Below are 21,824 nucleotides of genomic sequence, written 5' to 3'. Positions count from 1 at the left end.
TGACTGTGTGGATCACAATAAACTGTGGAAAATTCTGAAAGAGATGGGAATACAAAACCACCTGACCTGCCTCTTGAGAAACCTGTATGCAGGTCAGGATGCAACAGTTAGAACTGGACGTGGAACAACAGAGTGGTTCCAAATAGGAAAAGGAGTACGTCAAGGCTGTATATTGTCACCCTGCTTATTTAACTTATATGCAGAGTACATCACGAGAAACACTGGGCTGGATGAAGCACAAACTGGAATCAAGATTGCTGGGAGAAATATCAATAACCTCAGATATGCAAATGACACCACACTTATGGCAGAAAGTGAAGAGGAACTAAAAAGCCTCTTGATAAAAGTGAAAGAGGAGAGTGAAAAAGTTGGCTTAAAGCTCAACATTCAGACAACTAAGATCATGGCATCCGGTCCCATCACTTCATGGCCAGTAGATAGGTAAACAATGGAAACAGTGGCTGAGTTTATTTTCTTGGGCTCCAAAATCACTGCAGATGGTGACTGCAGCCATGAAATTAAAAGATGCTTGCTCCTTGGAAGAAAAGCTATGAACAAACCTAGACAGCGTATTAAAAAGCTGAGACGTTACTTTGCCAACAAAGTTCTGTTTAATCAAAGCTATGGTTTTTCCAGTAGTCATGTATAGATGTGAGAGTTGGACCAAAAAGAAGGATGAGTGCCAAAGAATGATGCTTTTGAGCTGTGGTGTTGGAGAAGACTCTTGAGAGTCCCTTGGACTGCAAGGAGATCCAACCAGTCCATCCTAAAGGAAATCTATCCTGAATATTCATTGGAAGGACTGATGCTGAAGCTGAAACTCCAATACTTTGGTCACCTGATGCAAAGAGTCAATGGATTAGAAAAGACCCTGATGCTGGGAAAAATTGACAGCAGGAGGAGAAGGGGACGACAGAGAATGAGATAGTTGGATGGCATCACTGACTCAATGGACATGAGTTTGAGCAAGCTCTGGGAGATGGTGATGGACAGGGAAGCCTGGTGTGCTGCAGTCCATGGGGTGGCAAAGAGTCAGACATGACTGTGTGGCTGAACAACACTCAAAAATTGGCCAAAATTGTTCTTATCTCATTTTAACTCTATAAGAACTGAAGTCTGTGTATTATGGCCATCATTTTAGTAATCTCATATTCCATAACCCCATAACCCTATAAGCAAGCCATTGCCATAGTATAGTTTAATTGCCAATAAAGTAACTAGGAAGAAATAAAGTTGGTAGACTGTTGGATTTGTGATATGATGCCAAGTTTCACTTGACTCTTCTGCTTATGCCTGAGAGCTACTTTCATTCCTCATATAAGAGCTTGAACTGGCAGTGGGCTGTGCTGCCATCACATGACTGCAGGAGTCAGCCTGTGCCATGAGATGCTTTATCAGAGCTTGAACCAATGCCTAAGAAATTATTTATAAATCATATAGCAACATATTACATATGCAACACTTTAAGTAAAATTATATTGACATGTTGAGTGACATTGAACAAGCATAAAATTGTAGGTATAATCTGATACCATTCATTCCTTGAACAGGCATTTATTGAGTGACTGTTAAGTGCAAAGCAGGCTTCCCCGGTGACTCAGCCAGTAAAAAATCCTCCTGCTATGTGGGTGACCTGGGTTCGATCCCTGGTTTGGGGAGATCCTCTGGAGAAGGGTGCCCACTCCAATATTCTGGCCTGGAGAATTCCATGGACTGAATAGTCCATGGGGTTGCAAAGAGTTGGACACAACTGAGCAATGTTCACTTTCGCTAAATGCAAAGCGATAACCTATGGGTCTTGGGCACAGCCCTAAATCAAGCTTCCTCCATGGGGGTCCCAGTTCAGTGAGGGAGGGGCACATAGAAAATGATCACATAATTGATTAATTATCACAGAGGTAGCTCCTATGTGGGAAGAGACAGTTTCTTTGAGACAGGGTATGAACCCAGCCTGAGAAGCCTTCGTTCATGGGGGAACGCTTTACCCATGACCTCAACCATGGGGATATTGGAGTAGGGGAGTGGAATAATTGATCTGGTTGGGGCTGTTAAAAAGTCCCTTTGACACTTGTCTGGAGAAGGGGTTGAAGTGGGTAGAGTATGTGACAGGGAGAAGAAATACAGTTATTGCAAGAGTCCTGCAAATGTGGTGCTTTAGAATATGATCTACACTGATTTTTGCAAAATTTATTCATCTCAATTTATTTCACTAAAATTAAAGTCCAAAAAAAAATCTCTTTAAAATGCTCTTAACTTTTTCTTGCTAACAGCTGAAGACTTGGTTTCAAAGTTTTATCCATTCATCCACATCTAAAACAAACTGCTCCAGCCTTACGCTTATGAAGAATAGCCTAAGGTTACCATCCTAGTTTTTTCAAAACTACAAAAAACCTATGTGGGGCCTATTAATTTTTAAAATTTTGTCACTCAGTGAAGAAGAAAGAAATTATCATGGAAGTATAGGAAATATAAGTAGTCTGTTTTTCTTGAATTCAAGTGACTTTCCTCTTCAAAACTTCTAGATGAGCTAGAGATCATTAGATTTAAATATAGTTTTTCTCTTACCAAATTTCTTAGCAGCTGTGGCTTTTATAAGAATTTGGAATGATGAGAATCTGAACTTCGTAACATACAATGTTGGGTTTTGAATATCATTTTAAAAGGGCAAACCTCTCAGATCCTTAGTTTTTTTTTCCACCAGAACCTTAAGATTTTTCTATGCAGTTCTCAAACTTGAGAATATTTTTTCTTTAATTCCTCTGGTCTGAGGTTATGCATAATGTGTGATGTTTTGGAAAAGGCCGTCTAAAGTCTTGTATTCAAAGTGTAGTCAGTGGACCAGCAGCATCAGCATCACTTGGGAGTTTGTATGAAATGCAAAATCTGGAATCCTGGGCCCCTCTCCAGACCTGCCAAATTTACTTTCAAACAAGCTTCCGAGGTCATTTCTGTGCTTCATCCAGTCCTTAATCCACTGTAATCTGATCTTTTCTTCTTTCTCTTCTTTTCATACTACTATATCTGTTCTGCCCCAGGGCCCCAATGTCCTTTCATTGAAGAGCAGCATTTGGAACCTGTGTGTGTTTGAACAAGATTTTGGAGAGCCTCTGCTTTCCCTCTGTGTTTGTTTATATTTGGTCACAATGAGCATGCTCAGCTTTGACTACTCCTTTCTTCTTGAAATGCTCTTCTGCTTTGCCTGGATATTATCATTTCTAATTTTCGTTCTATTTCTGTCTGGTCTTTCTCTGTGTCCTTAAGCTTGTCTTTCTCTATGTGCTAAGTCGCTTCAGTCATGTCCAAATCTTTGCTACCTGTAGCCCACCAGGCTCCTCTGTCAGTAGGATGCTCCAGGCAAGAATACTGGGTTATTCCCAACCTAGGGATCGAACCCTCATCTCTTATGTCTCCTGCATTGGCAGAAGGGTTCTTTACCACTAGCACCACCTTTCTGTACCTAGCCAGTAAATTTGGGAGTGTCTACCTTAGCTCTCTTCTCACTAGTATGGGTGCTAACCCATACTTCTCTAGACAGTATTGTGCTCTCCCATGACTTCTTTCATCATTCATGCATTCAGCAAGTGTTTATTGAGGCCTACACTGGTGCCAAGCATTCTACTGTGTGCTTGAAATGCAGTCATGAATACTATACCTTCTTAACTTGGAAGAGGCAGACAAGAAACAGCCAATTTCACTTGAGTGTGTTAGTGATATAGGCAGTGTGATCAGGGAACACAAAGAAGATGCACACTTGTGGGGAAGTCTGGTAAGACCTTCTGGAAGAAATGTTTAGATTGCTTTGGATTTAGATTTCTTTCCCCTTGTGTGTTTCATCGCATTTTACACTCAATGTATTCATAATAATTACAATAACAAAAGGAAACTTCTACAATGTCTATTTTTCATTCTCTATTATCTATTGTATCAGTCAGGGCAGGCTATGCTATGCTGTGTAACAAAAATAATCATAATATATTAGTGGTTTAACAACACTGAAAGTAAGTTTCTCATTTGCAGCACGTGCTTTACAAGATGGCAGGGGGGCTGTGCTCATTCAGGTCACTCAGGGACTAAATTGATGGACTAGCCATCATCTTGAACCTTGTGGTTATTGTGTCAGAGAGAAAGAAAAAGAGCCCTAGAGGTTCTTTTTTAAAAGTATGTAATGTGGCATCATTAACTAAATCACAATGCAGTACATTAAACCCCCAGAATATACTCATCTTATAACTGGAAGTCTGTACACTTTGATCAGCGTCAAAGATGTCAAGAGACAGAGAATGAGGGCAGAGAATGTAAACCAGCATGTGTCCTAGTAGAATGGGAGAGAGTTGGAAATATTTGATGAATAACTCAAATGACAGTCATCCCACCTCGGTAAATATTTTTACCCATAACTCAAACTGGAAACATTTAAGGGACCTCTGATACTTTTTGTTAAGTTCTTATAATTTTGCCTCTGAAAGTTCTCTCTCAAATGTTCCCCTTGCTCTCACTGCTTTTGCCTTGGCTCAGTCCATCTTTTTTCCCTTGGACTATTGCAGTAGCCTTCTAACTGTCTGCTAGACTTAGCCCCTTTCAAGCATCACTGTTGTCTGAGTGGTCATTTTAACATTCTACCCCATTTAAGACCCTTCAGAAGTTCTCTATCATGACAAGATAACTCCAAAGCTTTAACAGGAATACCCTTCACAGTCTGGCTCCACTTCCTTTGCTCTTGTCAGCTCCCTGTGTGCTAGCCGTGTTTAGTTACTTGCTGCTCAGCTTTTGCATATCCCCTTGCTCTATCTAAAAAGTTCTCTATTCCTTAATGCAGGAAATTGTTTCCCCATAAATGCTTGGCTCAAACCTAGAAAATCCCTAATTATCTTTTAAGATTCACATGGAGGATCATTATCCCCTAAGAAATCTTTCCTAATTTTCTCTAATGGAATCTCAGCTTCTTCTCTAATGGAATCTCAGCTTCTTCTCTAATTTTTGTCAACAGATTGTCATATGCATATCATTCTCAAAGCATTTGTTTCATGGTCTGTATTTTTACATACATACATGTCTCTCTCAGCTAATCTGTAAACATCTTGATGAAAACCTCTAGCTCAATTTTGTGACTTGCTCTCAGCAGAGAGTAAATACATCGCTCCTAGAACATAGAAGATGCATGCTTGTACTCAGTCCTTAGGTCCTGTCTGACTCCTAGAGACCCCGTGGACTGTAGCCCACCAGGCTCCTCTGTCTATAGGATTTCCCAGGCAAGAATACTAGAGTGGGTTGTCTCCTCCTCCAGGGGATCTTCCCAATCCAGGGATCAAGCCTGCATCTCCTGCATTGGCAGGCAGATTCTTTACTGCTGAGCCATAAAGGTATTGCCACATGACTAGAAATGTTAAAGCTGAAGCTCTAATACTTTGACCACTTGATATGAAGAGCTGACTCTTTGGAAAAGACCCTGATGCTGGGAAAGATTGAAGGCAGGAGGAGAAAGGGACAGCAGAGGGTGAGACGGTTTGATGGCATCACCAACACAATGGAGATGAGTTTGAGAAAACTCGGGGAGACGATAGACAGGGAAGCCTGGCATGCTGCAGTCCATGGGGTCACAAAGAGTTGGACATGACTGGGTGACTGAACAATAAGAGATATAAGGATAAGGAGTTTATTTCAAACTCATAGGAAGATAAATTTCTTATATGCTTATGATGGTTGAGTTTTTTAACTTGTATACCTTGTCCAAAGTGAAAAGCATGTGTGACTGTCTAAGTATGGGTATATATCTTATCCCAACTCAATTCTTGGGCTAAGTTAATGTAAGCTTCAGTTTTCTTCTCTCTGAAACTTCATCAAGAAGGGTTAATTATAGCATCTGTATCATAGGATTGTTGGAAGTCTAACTAGTAAAGATACTTAGTCTAGTGCCTGTATTAGTTTTGTATTGCTGCTGTAATATTAATGTTGTAATGAAGCTTAAAATAACACAAATGTAGTAGCTTAGAGTTATAGAGGTCAGAAGTATAAAATAGGCCTCATGGGATTAAAATTACGGTGTTGGTAGGTGACTCTGGGGACCAGTCTGTTTTCTGCCTTTTCCAGCTTCTAGCGTCTTCCTACATTCCTTGGTTTGTGGCCCCCTTGCCATCTTCAAAATGAGCAATGGCTCATTGAGTCTTTATCACACTGTTATAGCTCTGACATGCGCTTTCTTACCTTCTTCTGTTTATAAGGACCCAGTGAGTACCTTGGGTTCACCTAGATAGTCTAGGATGATTTCTCCATCTCAGACTCCATAACTTACATTTGCAACCCCTTTTGCCATGTAAGGAGTGTGAAGTAACCTATGCCCAGGCTCTGAGACTTGGGATGTGGACATCTCTGGGGGAGCATCATTTTGGATGCCAGTGCTCAGTCTGCTAGATGTATTGATAAGTGATCAGTAACGCTTGGTTTTTATTATTGGAATTGCAGACCATTTCTTAAACATTGTGCTTCCCAGGTAGCTTAGTGGTAAAGAATCCACTGTCAGTGCAGGAAATGCAGGTTTGATCCCTGAGTCCTAAAGATCCCCTGGAGGAGGAAATGGCAATCCACTCCCCTATTCTTGCCATGGACAGAGGAGTATGGCAGGCTATAGTCCATGGGGGTTGCAAAGATTCGGACATGACTGAGCATCTGAATGCTCCTAAACATTGTTAAATAGAACTGTGTTATAGCTGAAACACTTTTGGAACATACAACCCTGATACAGTGTGGCCTTCTATTAATAACTTAGCATGAAAGGGCCACAGTTATTTTATTCTAAAATAGGGTTAAGTGATTAACTTTTGAAAATTTCCTTAGTCATTTTATTATGCTGGGATACATTTAGAGTAAAAGGAAATTGGCATTTATTTATAAGTACCTTATAGCCCTAAGGGGGCTTCCCTAATTTGTCAGTTGGTAAGGAATCCGCCTGCAATGCAGGAGTCTCTGATTCGATTCCTGGGTTGGGAAGATCTGCTGGAGAAGGGATAGGCTAGCCACTCCAGTATGCTTGGGATTCCCTTGTGGCTCAGTTGGTAAAGAATCTGCCTGCAATGTAAGAGACCTGGGTTTGATCCCTAGGTTGGGAAGATCCCCTAAAGGCAAGGCTTACCCACTCCAGTATCCTGGCCTAGAGAATTGCATGGACTGTATAGTCCATGGAGTCGCAAAGAGCTGGACTCGACTGAGCAACTTTCGTTTAAAGCCCTAAAAAAGACTATTTTACTTCTATTACTATTACTGTGCAGTAATGACTAACAGTTACTGAGAACTTACTGTGTGCCAGGAACTGTTCCAAGTGTTTATGTGTGTATTGACGAATACAGCCCACTGAGGAGAGATGCTTTTACTTTCCTTATTTTGCGTCAGTTGAGACTTTGCCCAGAGTTTCAGGGCTGGTGTGTACTAGCGATGGGATTTAAACTCAGGTGGTCAGGCTTTAGAACCCATACTTTTAACCACAGCACTATAAAAATAGGAATGTGGAGAAGGATGTGGCAACACTCGAAGAATGAACACTCTACTCTGGGCTAATAACTCATAGCATTTTTATAGCTCATCATGGTGTAGCTTGAGAGTGTTTAGTTTTATGAATTCTATTTTTTGTGCTTTGAAAAAAAATGCATAATAGAGGGCCAACTGTGAGTTGAGAGTCAGTTTCCAGAGATGCTTGAAAATATTGTCTAGTGAGTTCAGGCTTTTAAAAACAGGTCCTTTAAGTTTGTTGTCTCTGTCTGTTGTCTTTCTCTTAAAAAATATAGTTTAAGGACATTAGCTGCAGCAACTATCATATGTCATGTGTTATCTTTTTTTTCTGTCAACTTGCTTTGATGTGGAGAGTTTAAGAGCCAGGAATCTGCCTTTTTTTTTTCTTTAGAAAGTTGTTATTCAAGTCGTGTTTCCTGAAAAAGTCAGTGTTTGCTGCTGCTGCTGCTGCTAAGTCACTTCAGTCGTGTCCGACTCTGTGCGACCCCATAGACGGCAGCCCACCAGGCTCCCCCGTCCCTGGGATTCTCCAGGCAAGAACACTGGAGTGGGTTGCCATTTCCTTCTCCAATGCATGAAAGTGAAAAGTGAAAGTGAAGTCGCTTAGTCGTGTCTGACTCTTAGCGACCCCATGGACTACAGCCTTCCAGGCTCCTCCGTCCATGGGATTTTCCAGGCAAGAGTACTGGAGTGGGGTACCATTGTCTTCTCCAAGTCAGTGTTTACAGAATATTTTAGAGTAAACATGTTATTAACACTGTCAATACTGTGGCTAGGTGAAAAACTTAAAGATGATTAATAAGGCCAGTCATTACAAACAAAATGGTAAGAACAACTGTTGAAGTATTTTGCATGATAAGGAACCCGATTTAAGTGCATCACACAAGGATATGACTGAGGAACTGGCATGTGTTCAAAGTATGTTAACGAAGATGGATACTGATCATAGGGTTAGTGCGATAAGTAAATTGACTTTACAGACCTTATATATTCATCACAGCCACATTAGTGGAAATGACATGTCATGTGCAAGAACATCTCTTTATGCCAAAATTAGCAAAGAACAGAGCAAATTAGTAAATTAAAAATAAAATTGTATCTAATTAATTAGTAATTTTTTGCATGAATGTAATACGTATTTTATAGTGATCAAGTCTATTGTATACATTTTTATGATAAATTCTAAATCACTTTGAAAATCAGAATCAATTAAATGAAGTCTTCTCTTTCACCTACTGCATTTAATATTTACTCGTAATCACAGACAGTTTGGGGAGCGTTACCTGCACCACATGGTCATGCTTTAGCTTTTATACTCCACTGTTTTATTTAGAGTCCTTTGGCAGATGAAACTGTTGACCTTAGTTAGCTAGAAAACAGCTGCTTTTCTATTTTGATTTGTAGTTAATGTTTTCCAAGTGTCAAGCACATGTAGAGAAATTTTTTCCATAGACTGATATTAAACATTTTATTTATATTTCTTTTATTTTTAATGGTCCATGAGCTGTTTAGAAAAGTGAGAGCCAGTTAGAGCATTCACTGTAAATGCTTTTAGGGGAAAAAAAAAAAAAACTCCCTTGGGTATTTGTATAATGGATCAATATCATATTCATTTATTTTAGTGGTATACTCAATCAGAGAGCTGTATTCTGGAAACACTCTGTTGTCTATTTTGACTACGTTAAAAATACATGATCTCTTTCAAAGTTTTCAGATTCTCTGCCTAAAGCCAATGCTAAAGGATTCCCAACAATCTTAGGTTGGGCTCTTTGTTTTGTTCATGAGTAAATACCTTGAGAAAGTGACCAGTTGATAATCTTATTTTAATGCCTGTTTCTTATCATCATGTTTTGTAGTTTCTGGTCAAAGACAAAGATGAGTTAGTTTCTTTTAGTTTTGTTGGAATTGCAGTTATTTTTTGGATTTCAGTAAGTCTTGGTAAATGGTGAGCCCTCTTATTTTCACTATCTACTGAGTGTAGTTCATGGAAAGCTAGTGTCAAACGTGGAGAAATAGAAGGCTGGAGGTATGCTGGCGCTCTTGTCCTCTGTGGCAGGTAGAGATGGAGAGCTGTGTCCTGGGTACAAAGTAGCATAAAATGATGTGTGAAATTTAAACACCGTGATAGCAGGAAGGAAACACTAAGATTCCCCATGTTTTATTTGTGGCGAGTCTCAGGTGAGATGGGCACTAGGAAACCTGGGTGGAGACTCTAGTTTCTAAACCTTTAGCTCTTGAGAAGCGATAGTCTCCTCACAGGGTTATGTGATTTATGGTAGAAGAGATTATGCTTGTTCCAATGATGTGGGTGGATTTGCTGGCCATCATCTTTCTCTTTGCTTGCCCAAGAGGGCAGCTCTAGAGTTTTCCTAATATGTTTTTTTTTTTTTAATAAATACCTCTAATAATGTCTTAAAATATCTTTTTTTGATCTTTCAGGAACATTAAAAAAGGCCTATTTTAAATCAAATGGGAGTGAACCTTTGGTCACTGATAGTAAAGTCCACGTGTCTGATGTTATTCTTAATACAACTTATAACGACGAGAGCACTGTGACATCTGCTGCCCATCCCACCCAACACATTCCAGCCTGGACTATGGATGCTTCTCTCTCAGCAGACCAGAATCACAGGAACACAAGTAAGTCTGAAGATGTTGAATGCCTGGGCCCTTTAACATCTGTGGAATCCACAGGTAGATTTTTGAAGCATGGCGACTGATGCTGTTAATTCACAATCCCTTACTAGTCACACAGCAAAAGCTCTGTTCCCTTATCTGGCAAGCATAGCTGAGTGTCCTCTTTCTAAACATGAAATACCATCAGTTCAGCCATCCAGATAAGGGGACAGAAGTAAGAAATAAAAATGTACCAGTGCCATTCAATGCTTTTGAAGCATAAAAATCTATGCTGCTTGCATTAGTATAATGGTGTTGATTTTCTCACCTCTGAATGCTTGTGCCTCTGCTTTAAAGTTTTAGGTTACTTATTTTGAGATGGTTAAGTTAATAAGTAAATTAAGTTACTTATTTTGTTATTGGTACCTTGTAGCAGGTAGCCCAATTCTATGGTTCTAGGTATTTTCACTGTCAGCACCTTTGCCTTAGACATCTTTGCTACAAACATTTCTGCCTCCTAATTAATTGGTTATAAGTTAATTTTGTCATAAAAGATAAAACAATGAAAAATAAAGGACATTTAAAAAGATTTAATAAAACAAATTAACATAATTTTAAAAATTTCATGGCTAAATAAAAAAATTTTGAATACGTTTGAAATATGTGTAGATTCATGGTGACACAGCACAAATAACTGATTTTGTGAGTTGTACCTGGTCTTCAAAGTCTTCTGTTTATAGTATTTTTATATACTTATTTTTTTTTTGGCATGATCATTTCTCTTCACTTGGCATTGGGCTTTTCCTTTTTTGCTAAAATTTGTCCCTTCGTTAAGAGAGGCATCAGTCTCCAAATCCTAGGATGTATATTTGTAACTGAGTCCTGTATTGCATTGTGAAAGTCTTCTACAGTGTTGTATGTTCTTGGCATAGTGTCACATGTTTGTTGATAGACTTTCTGAAGTTCTATGGAAAATGTGGGTTCAACTCTGCGCCACTGAGGTCCTCAGCCTCCTCTCCTCCAGTGTAGTGTGTTTCAAAATAAGAAACCATCTTGAAGCAAATCATTGTCATCTCTCAGCTCAGTAAAGCTATCAATATCATCTCTAGCTGAAAGAAATGCTAACACATTTCACTTCGTTGAAAGCATATTGTCAGGCCCCGAATTGTCAACCATTCGTTTATCTTTCATTGCAAAACTGGCATACAGTCAGTCAGTTACATGTGAAAATGTCTGCGACAGAGATGCTTATAGTGAGAATACCAGGCACACGGTTCTGTAATTGAATGCCGAGGAATTTGAGGCTTATCCCCTCATTCGTTTTCCAGGTGTCTATATGTTCTTTCTTGTTTCCCTGTTTTCTCAGCTGTGACATTTATTTTACTTATTGACTGACGAATAATCATACCTTGAGGAAAATGGCATGTGCAAAACTTCTATTTGAGGACAGACGGAGGTATTTGTCAGTTGTTCCAGAAAAAGAGCTGGGAGGGAGAGAGGGAAGACAGAAAGTGTGGAGTTGGGTCTGAGATGGTGGCAGGTGATATGCTCTGGAATGTAACTCTGTCCCTCTCTAGTTCTTTCAGGAAAGTTCCTAACCTTCTAGAATGCTAGTGGGAGTGGATTAGTATGGAAATGACCCAGTCAGTACTCATACATCATAATCAGAGCTCAGTCACTGGTAAAAGGTTTCTCTGCAATGGTCTTGATTTTTACTTTCTGCCTCCTAAAACAGTGTTGTGTGATTGACAAAACCCGTTCATCCCTGATCACGTTCCTGTTTGTTGCTACCTCTTTCATCAAAACCTCCAGGGGAGAATCACATCTTGGGTCTAGGAAAGAGTATTTACTTTCATTCTGAGCCAGGAAGGGAAGGATTAAGCTGACTGTTAAGCTATCACAGTATAAGTTTGCCAGCATCTGAAGAAAAGCAGGATTATTCTGTTTCTCTAACCCCAAAGAGTCAGAATGTTTGGATTCTACGGGGTACCAATAGATGTTAACTGTTTCCTATGCTTTGTGTTCAGCAGTGATTCCTACAGATTCATATTCATTACCTGACAGTAATACTGCAAACCCAAATTATGCCAGGTAAATTGTATTTTTCTTATGAGTTTAATTTTGAAATTTTTAATATTTTGGTCATGTCTTAAACACCTCATTATTCTTAGTACTGTGTTTTTCAACAGAAGGACAGAAGTAATTTAAGCAAAAATTCAGTCCAGTTAATGTGGTTACAATGATAGTAATTGGTATTTTGAAAGTTCCATCATTGTTAAGATTCAAATTGAGGTGACAAACATATCCTGAAGAGTAAAGAAACATATGGTCTTATCCTTGTCGCTCAGTTTGGAAGTTTGATGGGAGTCTGTTTGACTCATTTTCTCTTCCTATGGCTGGAACATTGCTTGAGAATATGAACATAATTTGACATGTAAAGGAAATCCAGGTGAAATTAAAATGCTTAATTGGAGAAAGGTCAAAACCTTTGAATATGTGTCATTCTGTGTTCTTAATGTATTTGACTGTTAGCCTTGAGCTGTACTGTCTGATAATAAAGACTCTCAATAGACTATCTATATTAACTAAAATTATTTACTGTAAGGGATTTGATAGTTTATCATGCATTTCAATAATATCACTAGCCTGTGAGTATCAAGCTTTGGAAAGTTTTGGGGACATGTTTGAATATTTTCTCTGTGGTTCTTTTTTTAAAACATTTTATTGAAGTATAATTGATTCACAATGTGTTAATTTCTGCTGTACAGCAAAGTAATTCAGTTATACATATATATACATACTTTTCCATATTCTTTTCTATTATGGTTTACCATAAGGGTATTGAACATAGTTCCCTGTGCTATACAATAGGACCTTGTTTATCTCTCTGTGGCCCTTATAATTAATAAGGTATACAGGACAGATATATACACCGTTTTTCAAGGTATGAAATTGAGGCTTAGGGAAGTCAAGTTGATGTATCCAGTGTCACTTGTTTACAAGTCAGTAACCATGGAATTGGGATTCAGATCTTGGGGCTCCTGGACCGGTGTTCTTTCAGGAATATCATGCTTCCTTATTTAATTTCACTGCTTTCTTTGCAATAGCAGGAGCATTTCTGAGCAAATTTTAAGGTCTAGGAGAGTAGAGAAAGTAATCTGCTTTGTTTACTGCTTTATTGCCCATGCTCAATAAAATATCTTTTCAATGAATAAATAGATAAACTACAGTCACTTCAAAAATTTAATACCTGATTACTTTTATTGGTAATGCCTAATCACACTTTTGTATTTGGTATCTGTTTAGTCAATTTTACTTAAAGTATCATTTAATGCTGTGTATCTCTATTAACCGGAGAAGGCAATGGCACCCCACTCCAGCACTCTTGCCTGGAAAATCCCATGGATGGAGGAGCTTGGTGGGCTGCAGTCCATGGGGTCGCACAGAGTCGGACATGACTGAGCGACTTCCCTTTAACTTTTCACTTTCATGCATTGGAGAAGGAAATGGCAAGCCACTCCAGTGTTCTTGCCTGGAGAATCCCAGGGACGGGAGAGCCTGGTGGGCTGCCGTCTCTGGGGTCGCACAGAGTCGGACACGACTGAAGCGACTTAGCAGCAGCAGCAGCAGCATCTCTATTAACACATAGCAAAGAATTTCCTTTTATTCCTTTAAAAAATTATTCTCTAATTAAAAGTCCTTTTAAATTTCTGGCATATGTAAAAGCTATTTGAGTCTACTTCAGTCCAAAAATACAGTGGCTAGACATTCTGTCCTATCCAATATCCTGGGTAGAAAAACAAGGGGAGAACTCCTGAAAAAGTACCAGGAAATAGCCTTTCCTAAAGACATTTTGTTTTGGGGGTCCTTAATATTATACCAAAGCATAGAATACTGCAGTTTGTAAAATTTAACCAGAATACCTCCTATGTTACACTATGCGGCAGAGTTGGGCTTTGTAAATGTGAAATGGGCTTTGTGTGACATCTGTTACATTTGGAGTTTCATCAGTTGCATTTTGAAAATCAGTTGTAATATAGAAAGGTAAAAGGCCCACAGTTATCTTTCATGCTATATTTCAGCAAGGGATTTTTCTAGATTTTTATTTTCATCTTTTCTTCTTATATATTATAAATATTTAAGCAAGGATATATTGAGTTTTAAGGAAAGGGAAAACTCTTTTACCAACCAAGAGCATTTGGGTTAACAGTAATACGGCACAAATAAAATAACCTACAAGCTCTAATTAGGAATTAGTGACAAGAGTGGGCTAATGTGCTGAAAACATATTTTGTTCTCTTAGTGTACTTTTTGTTGTGTGTGCACTAAGTCACTTCAGTTGTGTCTGACTCTTTGCAATCCCATGGACTGTAGCCCCGCTAGGCTCCTCTGTCCATGCGATTCTCCAAGCAAAGATACTGGAGTGGGTTGCCGTTTCCTCCTCCAGGGGATCTTCCCAACCCAGAGATCGAACCTGTATCTCTTATGTCTCCCGCAGGCAGGTTCTTTACTGCTAGCACCACCAGGGAAGCCCACTCTTACCTGCTCCTAAATCTTCTATATCAGGTGAAAAATCATCATACTTCTCATTCACTTAGAAAAAATCTTTTTTGAGGTATAATTCACATACCATAAAATTTGACCTCTAATATATATAAATCAGGTTGTTTTTTTTTTTGCCATGTCAATTGGCTTGTGAGATCTTGGTTTTCCAATGAGGTATTGAATCTGGGCCATGGCAGTGAAAGTACTGAGTCCTAATCACTAGACTGCCAGGGAATTCCTAATAATTGCATATTTTAAAAATGTATTCACAGAATTGTGCAACTATCACCACCACCTAATTTTAGAATATTTTCATCACTGCAAAAAGAGATGCTGTATCCATTATTGCCCATTTCTCTTCTCCTTCAGCCTGTATCTGAAGTTAATCTACTTTCTGTCTCTATAGATATGCCTGTTCTGAATATTTCATATAAAGGGCATCATGAAATAAATATGTGGCTTTTGTGACTGGTTTCTCATATTTTTCCTGAATTTGGGCACAGCGCTGGCCTTCTGGTTTCCCAGGGAATATGTTGGAGCTTTTCAAAGGCCCCTTCAAACATCTCATTCCCTAGTTTTTCCTTTGAAGTGTTTTGGTCAATCTGTATCCTTGCCGAAGGTAACTATGATGTTAAACAGTTACCATAGATTGTTTTCAACTAGTACCCTGAGGATAGAAATGTTTGTGAAGAGAAAGCTCTGAGTTAAATCAAGTAAAGACAAATGCTGAGCATGAATCCTTTTCAGGGAGCTTCTAGACAAGTTGAATGGTGACAGTTCTCTGGAGACAGCTTTTTGGGAAGCTTCATTCTTCCCCCTCCATTTCCTTCTAGTTTGCTGGTTTTCACAGTTACCAGGGTTGTGAAGCCATTGGTTTTCAAGGCTTCTGTGGACCTGAGGAGAGGGTGATGTGAATAGGGCAAGTTGGAATGCTACAAAGTTCTTAGTTCTCACTGTGATTCCACCATTTTTCTGGAAACAAATGTTCCTCTAATTAATGCAGACCTTTAGTTAAATTCCAAAGTTCTGAAAAATATGATTTTTGACATTTTTCCCCAGTGTTTTTATTGCTTTTATGGAGAAACAGATTTTTGGAGGATCTTACTGTGCCGTCCTGGAACTGTTTCCTAACCCTGCTTTTATCTTCCTTATCTACTCTGTTGCTTCTTTTGCATGTCCTCCAACATTGACAGTTGATTTTTCTTCTTTTTATGATGAATAAGTATGATCACATTATATATTATTTTTAAATGGAAGATCTTCTTCTCCCCCTTTTTTGAATAAATCACTTCACTTCTTCTTCCTTTTGCATCATATTACCCTATTTCTGCCCACAGTTAACCCATGTTACCCTAGTGTATATGATTTCGTGATTTTCTCTGTGCTCATACAATCATATAAACATATATACTCAAATGTGTATACAGAATAACATATACCCTGGAGTGTTTCTGTCTTGAGAAATGGAATATTTCGTGCCATATCAGTAAATGAAGGATGTCACTGTCACAGTGGGTGCAGCCACCACCCATGGTGAGTTGCTAAACCCTGAAGGAACTCAGGAAGGAACGAATACCGGCTGCCTAGCAACTATGAGACTGTAGCCACTCCGTACAGTGAGCCCTGAGGAAACACAGGATGTGAAAACACAGGGCAACGGCCCCCTAAAGGTGAGGTGCATGGGAAAGGAATGATTTCAGTGAGCCCAGACTCTTGCATTTTCTCATACATAGAAAAGCACTAAATTCCTTAACTAGACATCTGGTTTTCTTTAATTAACAATAATCTTTTGACATTCAGACTACCTGCTCTTTGTTGGAAAACTCCTATATAATGCCGAGTCAGACATGGGACTGAGCAGCTAACACTTTCATGCTTCTTCACCTCCGCACCTCATCAGAGCAGTTCTATTAGAGTTACTTGAGATGCTACCTCCTAGGCTTGAAGTCCTAAAAATTCCTGCCAAGTAAAACATAACTTCCAACTTTTAGGTTGTGAATATTTTTTAAGTCTAACTCATTTTTGTTTTTCAAAAAATGAGATCACATTTATTACATACAATTTGATATATAATGTTTTTCTCACTCAAGAATACTTCATGTAGGACTTCCCTAGTGCTCCAGGGGTTAAGAATCTCTCTGCCAATGCAGGGGACACAGGTTTGATCCCTAGTCTGGAAAGATTCCACATGCCACAGTGGCGCTAAGCCTGTGCACCGCAACTGCTGAGCCCATGCTCTAGAGCCCATTCTTCACAATAAGAGAAGCTGCCACAGTGAGAAGTCTGTGCACCACAACTAGCCCCAGTGCAGCAACAAAGACCCAGCACAGCCAAATAAAATGAATTTTCAAAAAAGAATACTTGATGTAAGTATCTCCAAGACAGTGATTTAGCTCTAATTCATTATTACAACGATCAAATGACATTCTCTACTGGCATTACACCATAATTTATTTGAACCATTCTCCTAACAATGACATTCACCTTATATACATATTTTTCTCCTCAGTGAACTATATAGTCTCTCTTCTGAAGATAAAATGACTTGGATCATGACAGTGAAACAACAGTGATTTATTAACACTGATAACTCTGTACCAAAATGCCCTAAACACGCACTCTGAATTTGCTGAGTGTAGAAAGTTTATACACCAATCAAAAACCTTAAGCTTATTCTTTCTTCCTAGTTTTCTGTTTTTAACACAGTATTAGCTTGAAAGTGAGTTCTGCAAGAATATGAAGCTAAGAGAATCAGAGCAAGATCTGAAATTATACTTGGATGACTCTGCATTAGGAAGCTATCCAAACGGGTAATATGGGGAGTTCAGTTCAGTTCAGTTCAGTCGCTCAGTCGTGTCCGACTCTTTGCGACCCCATGAATCGCAGCACGCCAGTCCTCCCTGTCCATCACCAACTCCCGGAGTTCACCCAGACTCATGTCCATCGAGTCAGTGATGCCATCCAGCCATCTCATCCTCTGTCATCCCCTTCTCATCTCATCCTCTGTCATCCCCTTCTCCCCCTCCCAGCATCAGAGTCTTTTCCAATGAGTCAACTCTTCACATGAGGTGGCCAAAGTACTGGAATTTCAGCTTTAGCATCATTCCTTCCAAAGAAATCCCAGGGCTGATCTCCTTCAGAATGGACTGGTTGGATCTCCTTGCAGTCCAAGGGACTCTCAAGAGTCTTCTCCAACACCACAGTTCAAAAGCATCAATTCTTCGGCGCTCAGCCTTCTTCACAGTCCAACTCTCACATCCGTACATGACCACAGGAAAAACCATAGCCTTGACTAGATGAACCTTTGTTGGCAAAGTAATGTCTCTGCTTTTGAATATGCTATCTAGGTTGGTCATAACTTTCCTTCCAAGGAGTAAGCGTCTTTTAATTTCATGGCTGCAGTCACCATCTGCAGTGATTTTGGAGCCCCCCAAAATAAAGTCGGACACTGTTTCCACTGTTTCCTCATCTATTCCCATGAAGTGATGGGACCAGATGCCATGATCTTCGTTTTCTGAATGTTGAGCTTTAAGCCAACTTTTTCACTCTCCTCTTTCACTTTCATCAAGAGGCTTTTGAGTTCCTCTTCACTTTCTGCCATAAGGGTGGTGTCATCTGCATATCTGAGGTTATTGATATTTCTCCCGGCAATCTTGATTCCAACTTGTGTTTCTTCCAGTCCAGCATTTCTCATGATGTACTCTGCATATAAGTTAAAGGGGTCTAATTTAGACATCCGAAATCACATAAAGTTCCTTCTTTTCCCCTGACATTTTCTAATCCTGCCAGAGTGGAATCCTGGATGTCTTCTTTATATTCTTTGGGGGTCATTTTTGCTGTCCTTAGAGTCATGTACCCACCTCTGTAGATCACTGACTGTAGGTTATTGTGCAGTTTGGAGGGAGAATCTGTGCTTATATGTAAATGTGGATGTGTCAATGGCTTATCATTCTTCTGTTGTTTCTTGGACAGTATTTCTCTATCTGGAGCCTGAGGAACCTCACATGTTTTCTGGGGGATCAAAGAATTCTCTATAAGAATTTCTTAAATGTAGCCTTCTATTTCAATGATAAGTAGTTAATGTACACCTATTCTTGATAACCTGGATAACTGTCTTATAACAAGTACTGATTTGAAATTTTGGTGCCTATATTTGAGCTTCTATTTATGATAAAGTTGCTGCTAAGCTTTATTTCTTAGACATTTGTCCAGCCATTAAGAAAAGAACAGAGGCAAGTTTGAGAGTCTTCTCAATTGTGGAACTAAAGTATATACTGGCGTGTTGTACAAAGGATGCCTTTGTGGCAGTTAAAATAGAGGAAAACTGACTTACTCAGTGGGGATACATGGTAGCATAAGCTTCCTAAATACAGGAAAACTTGTGCTTTAGGAGTTAGTGCCATATTCATAGTATTTTATCAGAGCTGTTGCTGCTGCTGCTAAGTCGCTTCAGTCGTGTCTGACTGTGCGACCCCATAAGACGGCAGTCCACCAGAGTCCCCTGTCCCTGGGATTCTTCAGGCAAGAACACTGGAGTGGGTTGCCATTTCCTTCTCCAGTGCATGAAAGTGAAAAGTGAAAGTGAAGTCGCTCAGTCGTGTCTGACTCTTCTCGACCCCGTGGACCGCAGCCTACCAGGCTCCTCCATCCATGGGATTTTCCAGGCAAGAGTACTGGAGTGGGGTGCCATTGCCTTCTCCTTTATCAGAGCACTGTTAACATTAATTTATTAATGTAATTAACTTAAATCTTACTAGTTTTGTAGTTTCATTTCTATTTAATTTATATATATTGACTTTATTTCATGTTAGATCTATAGGTATAAAGGGGTTTATATTTAATTTTTATGTATACCTGCATAACTTTCTCTCTGTGAAAAAGCCTGTACAATTCTTCAGCTTGTGAGATACTGCTCTAGGGTACCTGAATTCTTGCTGTTTGTGACATATTCTCTGGAAAAGCAGTGATACTCTACAGCAGAGCTTCTTAACATTTTTGTGCCAGGGACTCCTTTGACAATCTGGTCAAGCTTATAGTTGCTTTCTCAGATAATTCTTTGATGCTTAAAGCATATCACACAGAATCATAAAGAAAAGCAATTTTATGAAAATCTAGTTATCAAAATATAAATATAAATTCATGATATAGTAATACATGAGTTTATTTTTTAACACATTAAATAATGATATCTAGCCTAGGTCAATAACTGTAATTTTATAACATGGATGAACATACATAATACTTTGAAATGTCTGTAATAAGTCTATGTTGATATGAAAACAGTTACGATGTCTAATTTGTTTTTCTGATTGTTGTCTACATTGATAATTTAAGTAAGCTAAATTTCATTTGAAGCTTATTGGGAATAGAGATAATATTTTTCTCCTGTCCAATTTCTTCATAGACAGCAATTTTCTTCTAACGAAATATAGTTGTTTTTTAATATTGTTTGAGACATTACTTTGCCAACAAAGGTTCATCTAGTCAAGGCTATGGTTTTTCCTGTGGTCATGTACGGATGTGAGAGTTGGACTGTGAAGAAGGCTGAGCGCCGAAGAATTGACGCTTTTGAACTGTGGTGTTGGAGAAGACTCTTGAGAGTCCCTTGGACTGCAAGGAGATCCAACCAGTCCATTCTGAAGGAGATCAGCCCTGGGATTTCTTTGGAAGGAATGATGCTAAAGCTGAAATTCCAGTACTTTGGCCACCTCATGTGAAGAGTTGACTCATTGGAAAAGACTCTGATGCTGGGAGGGATTGGGGGCAGGAGGAGAAGGGGATGACAGAGGATGAGATGTCTGGATGGCATCACCGACTCGATGGACGTGAGTTTGAGTGAACTCCGGGAGTTGGTGATGGACAGGGAGGCCTGATGTGCTGCGATTCATGGGGTCGCAAAGAGTCGGACACGACTCAGCAACTGATCTGATCTGAAGGTGTACAGCGAAGTGATTCAGTTGTGTATATATATATGTATGTAAATATGTATATATTATTTTTGATCTTTTCTATTATAATTCATTATGTTATAGAATATAGTTGCCTGTGTTATTCAGTAAATCCTTCTTTATTTTATATATGGGAGTGTGCACTTGTTAATCCTATACTCCCAGTTTATCCCCCTACCCCTTCAGTAACCATATGCTTCTTTTCTATGTCTGTGGATCTGTTTCTGTTTGTAAATAAGCTCATTTGTAATATTATTAGATTCTACATATAAGTGATATATAATATTATCTTTGTCTGACTTACTTTACTTAGTATGATAATCTCTAGGTCCATTCATGTTGCTTCAAATAACATTACTTCATTCTTTTTATGTCTGAATAATATTCCACTGTATGTATGTGTGTGTGTATGTATGTGTGTGTGTGTGTGTGTGTGTGTGTGTGTGTATATATATATATATATATATATATATATATATCACATCTTCTTTATCCATTCATCTGTTGATGTACACTTAGATTGCTTCCATGTCTTGGCTGTTGTAAATAATGCTGCTTTGAACATCGGGGTGCACATATATTTTTGTATTAGAGCTTTCATCTTTTCCAGATATATGCCTGGGAGGGGGATTGACAGCAAAAATTTTATGCGTGAAACCATTGATGTCTTTGGATTATAATTAAGAACATATGCTTTAGAGGAAATTAGTGTTTTTTTTTTTTTTTTTTTTTTTTTTTAGTATGAGAGAGTCTGAGATCTGCCTAAGCTACTTCATTAGGAATTTGCTACTTTCAAAATTTACTGTAGTCATGACCCTGGACCCCATCCCTTATGTGCTCTGCTGGCCACCAATGTTAGACTCCAAGCCTCAAGTATAGTTGGTTGCTCTCTCCATATACTAAATTATATTCTTTAGGCTTAAAGAACAGTTATGAGATTCAGACATGGGTTCTGGCTACTATCAACATCCAAGCAAGAACAACTAAGCATTTTAAATAATTTTTGCCTGCTTATCTGGTTGGCGTGGTAGTGTTCTAATAAAGACCTCCTTAATTTTTAGGAGAGGGAGAAAGGAAATTTGAATATAGGGATGGACTCCTTTTTTTTCCCTCCCCACTCTCCTTCCTTTTTCCTCATTCCATCTGTAGAGGACTCTGTCCCTGGGATGTATTGGGTTCCTCCCAGAGAGAGCAAACTCAGTCTTTGCAGAACTA

General features: G+C 39.0%; 1 protein-coding gene across 3 annotated transcripts in view; it reads left to right on the top strand.

Moving 5' to 3' along the window:
• The window catches only part of CORIN (corin, serine peptidase), a 309,430-nt gene that overhangs the window by 55,403 nt on the left and 232,203 nt on the right, over positions 1–21,824 (top strand). For all 3 annotated transcript variants that reach the window (XM_019962698.2, XM_070791393.1, XM_070791394.1), the window contains exon 3: positions 9,940–10,140. In XM_019962698.2, coding sequence (XP_019818257.2) covers positions 9,940–10,140 — 201 coding nt within the window. The remainder of the gene's footprint in view (positions 1–9,939; positions 10,141–21,824) is intronic.

The sequence above is a fragment of the Bos indicus genome, chromosome 6, assembly GCF_029378745.1.
Source record: "Bos indicus isolate NIAB-ARS_2022 breed Sahiwal x Tharparkar chromosome 6, NIAB-ARS_B.indTharparkar_mat_pri_1.0, whole genome shotgun sequence".
NCBI lineage: Eukaryota > Metazoa > Chordata > Mammalia > Artiodactyla > Bovidae > Bos > Bos indicus.
Note: the sequence above shows the minus strand (reverse complement) of the source record. Positions and strands in the feature narration are given on the sequence as shown.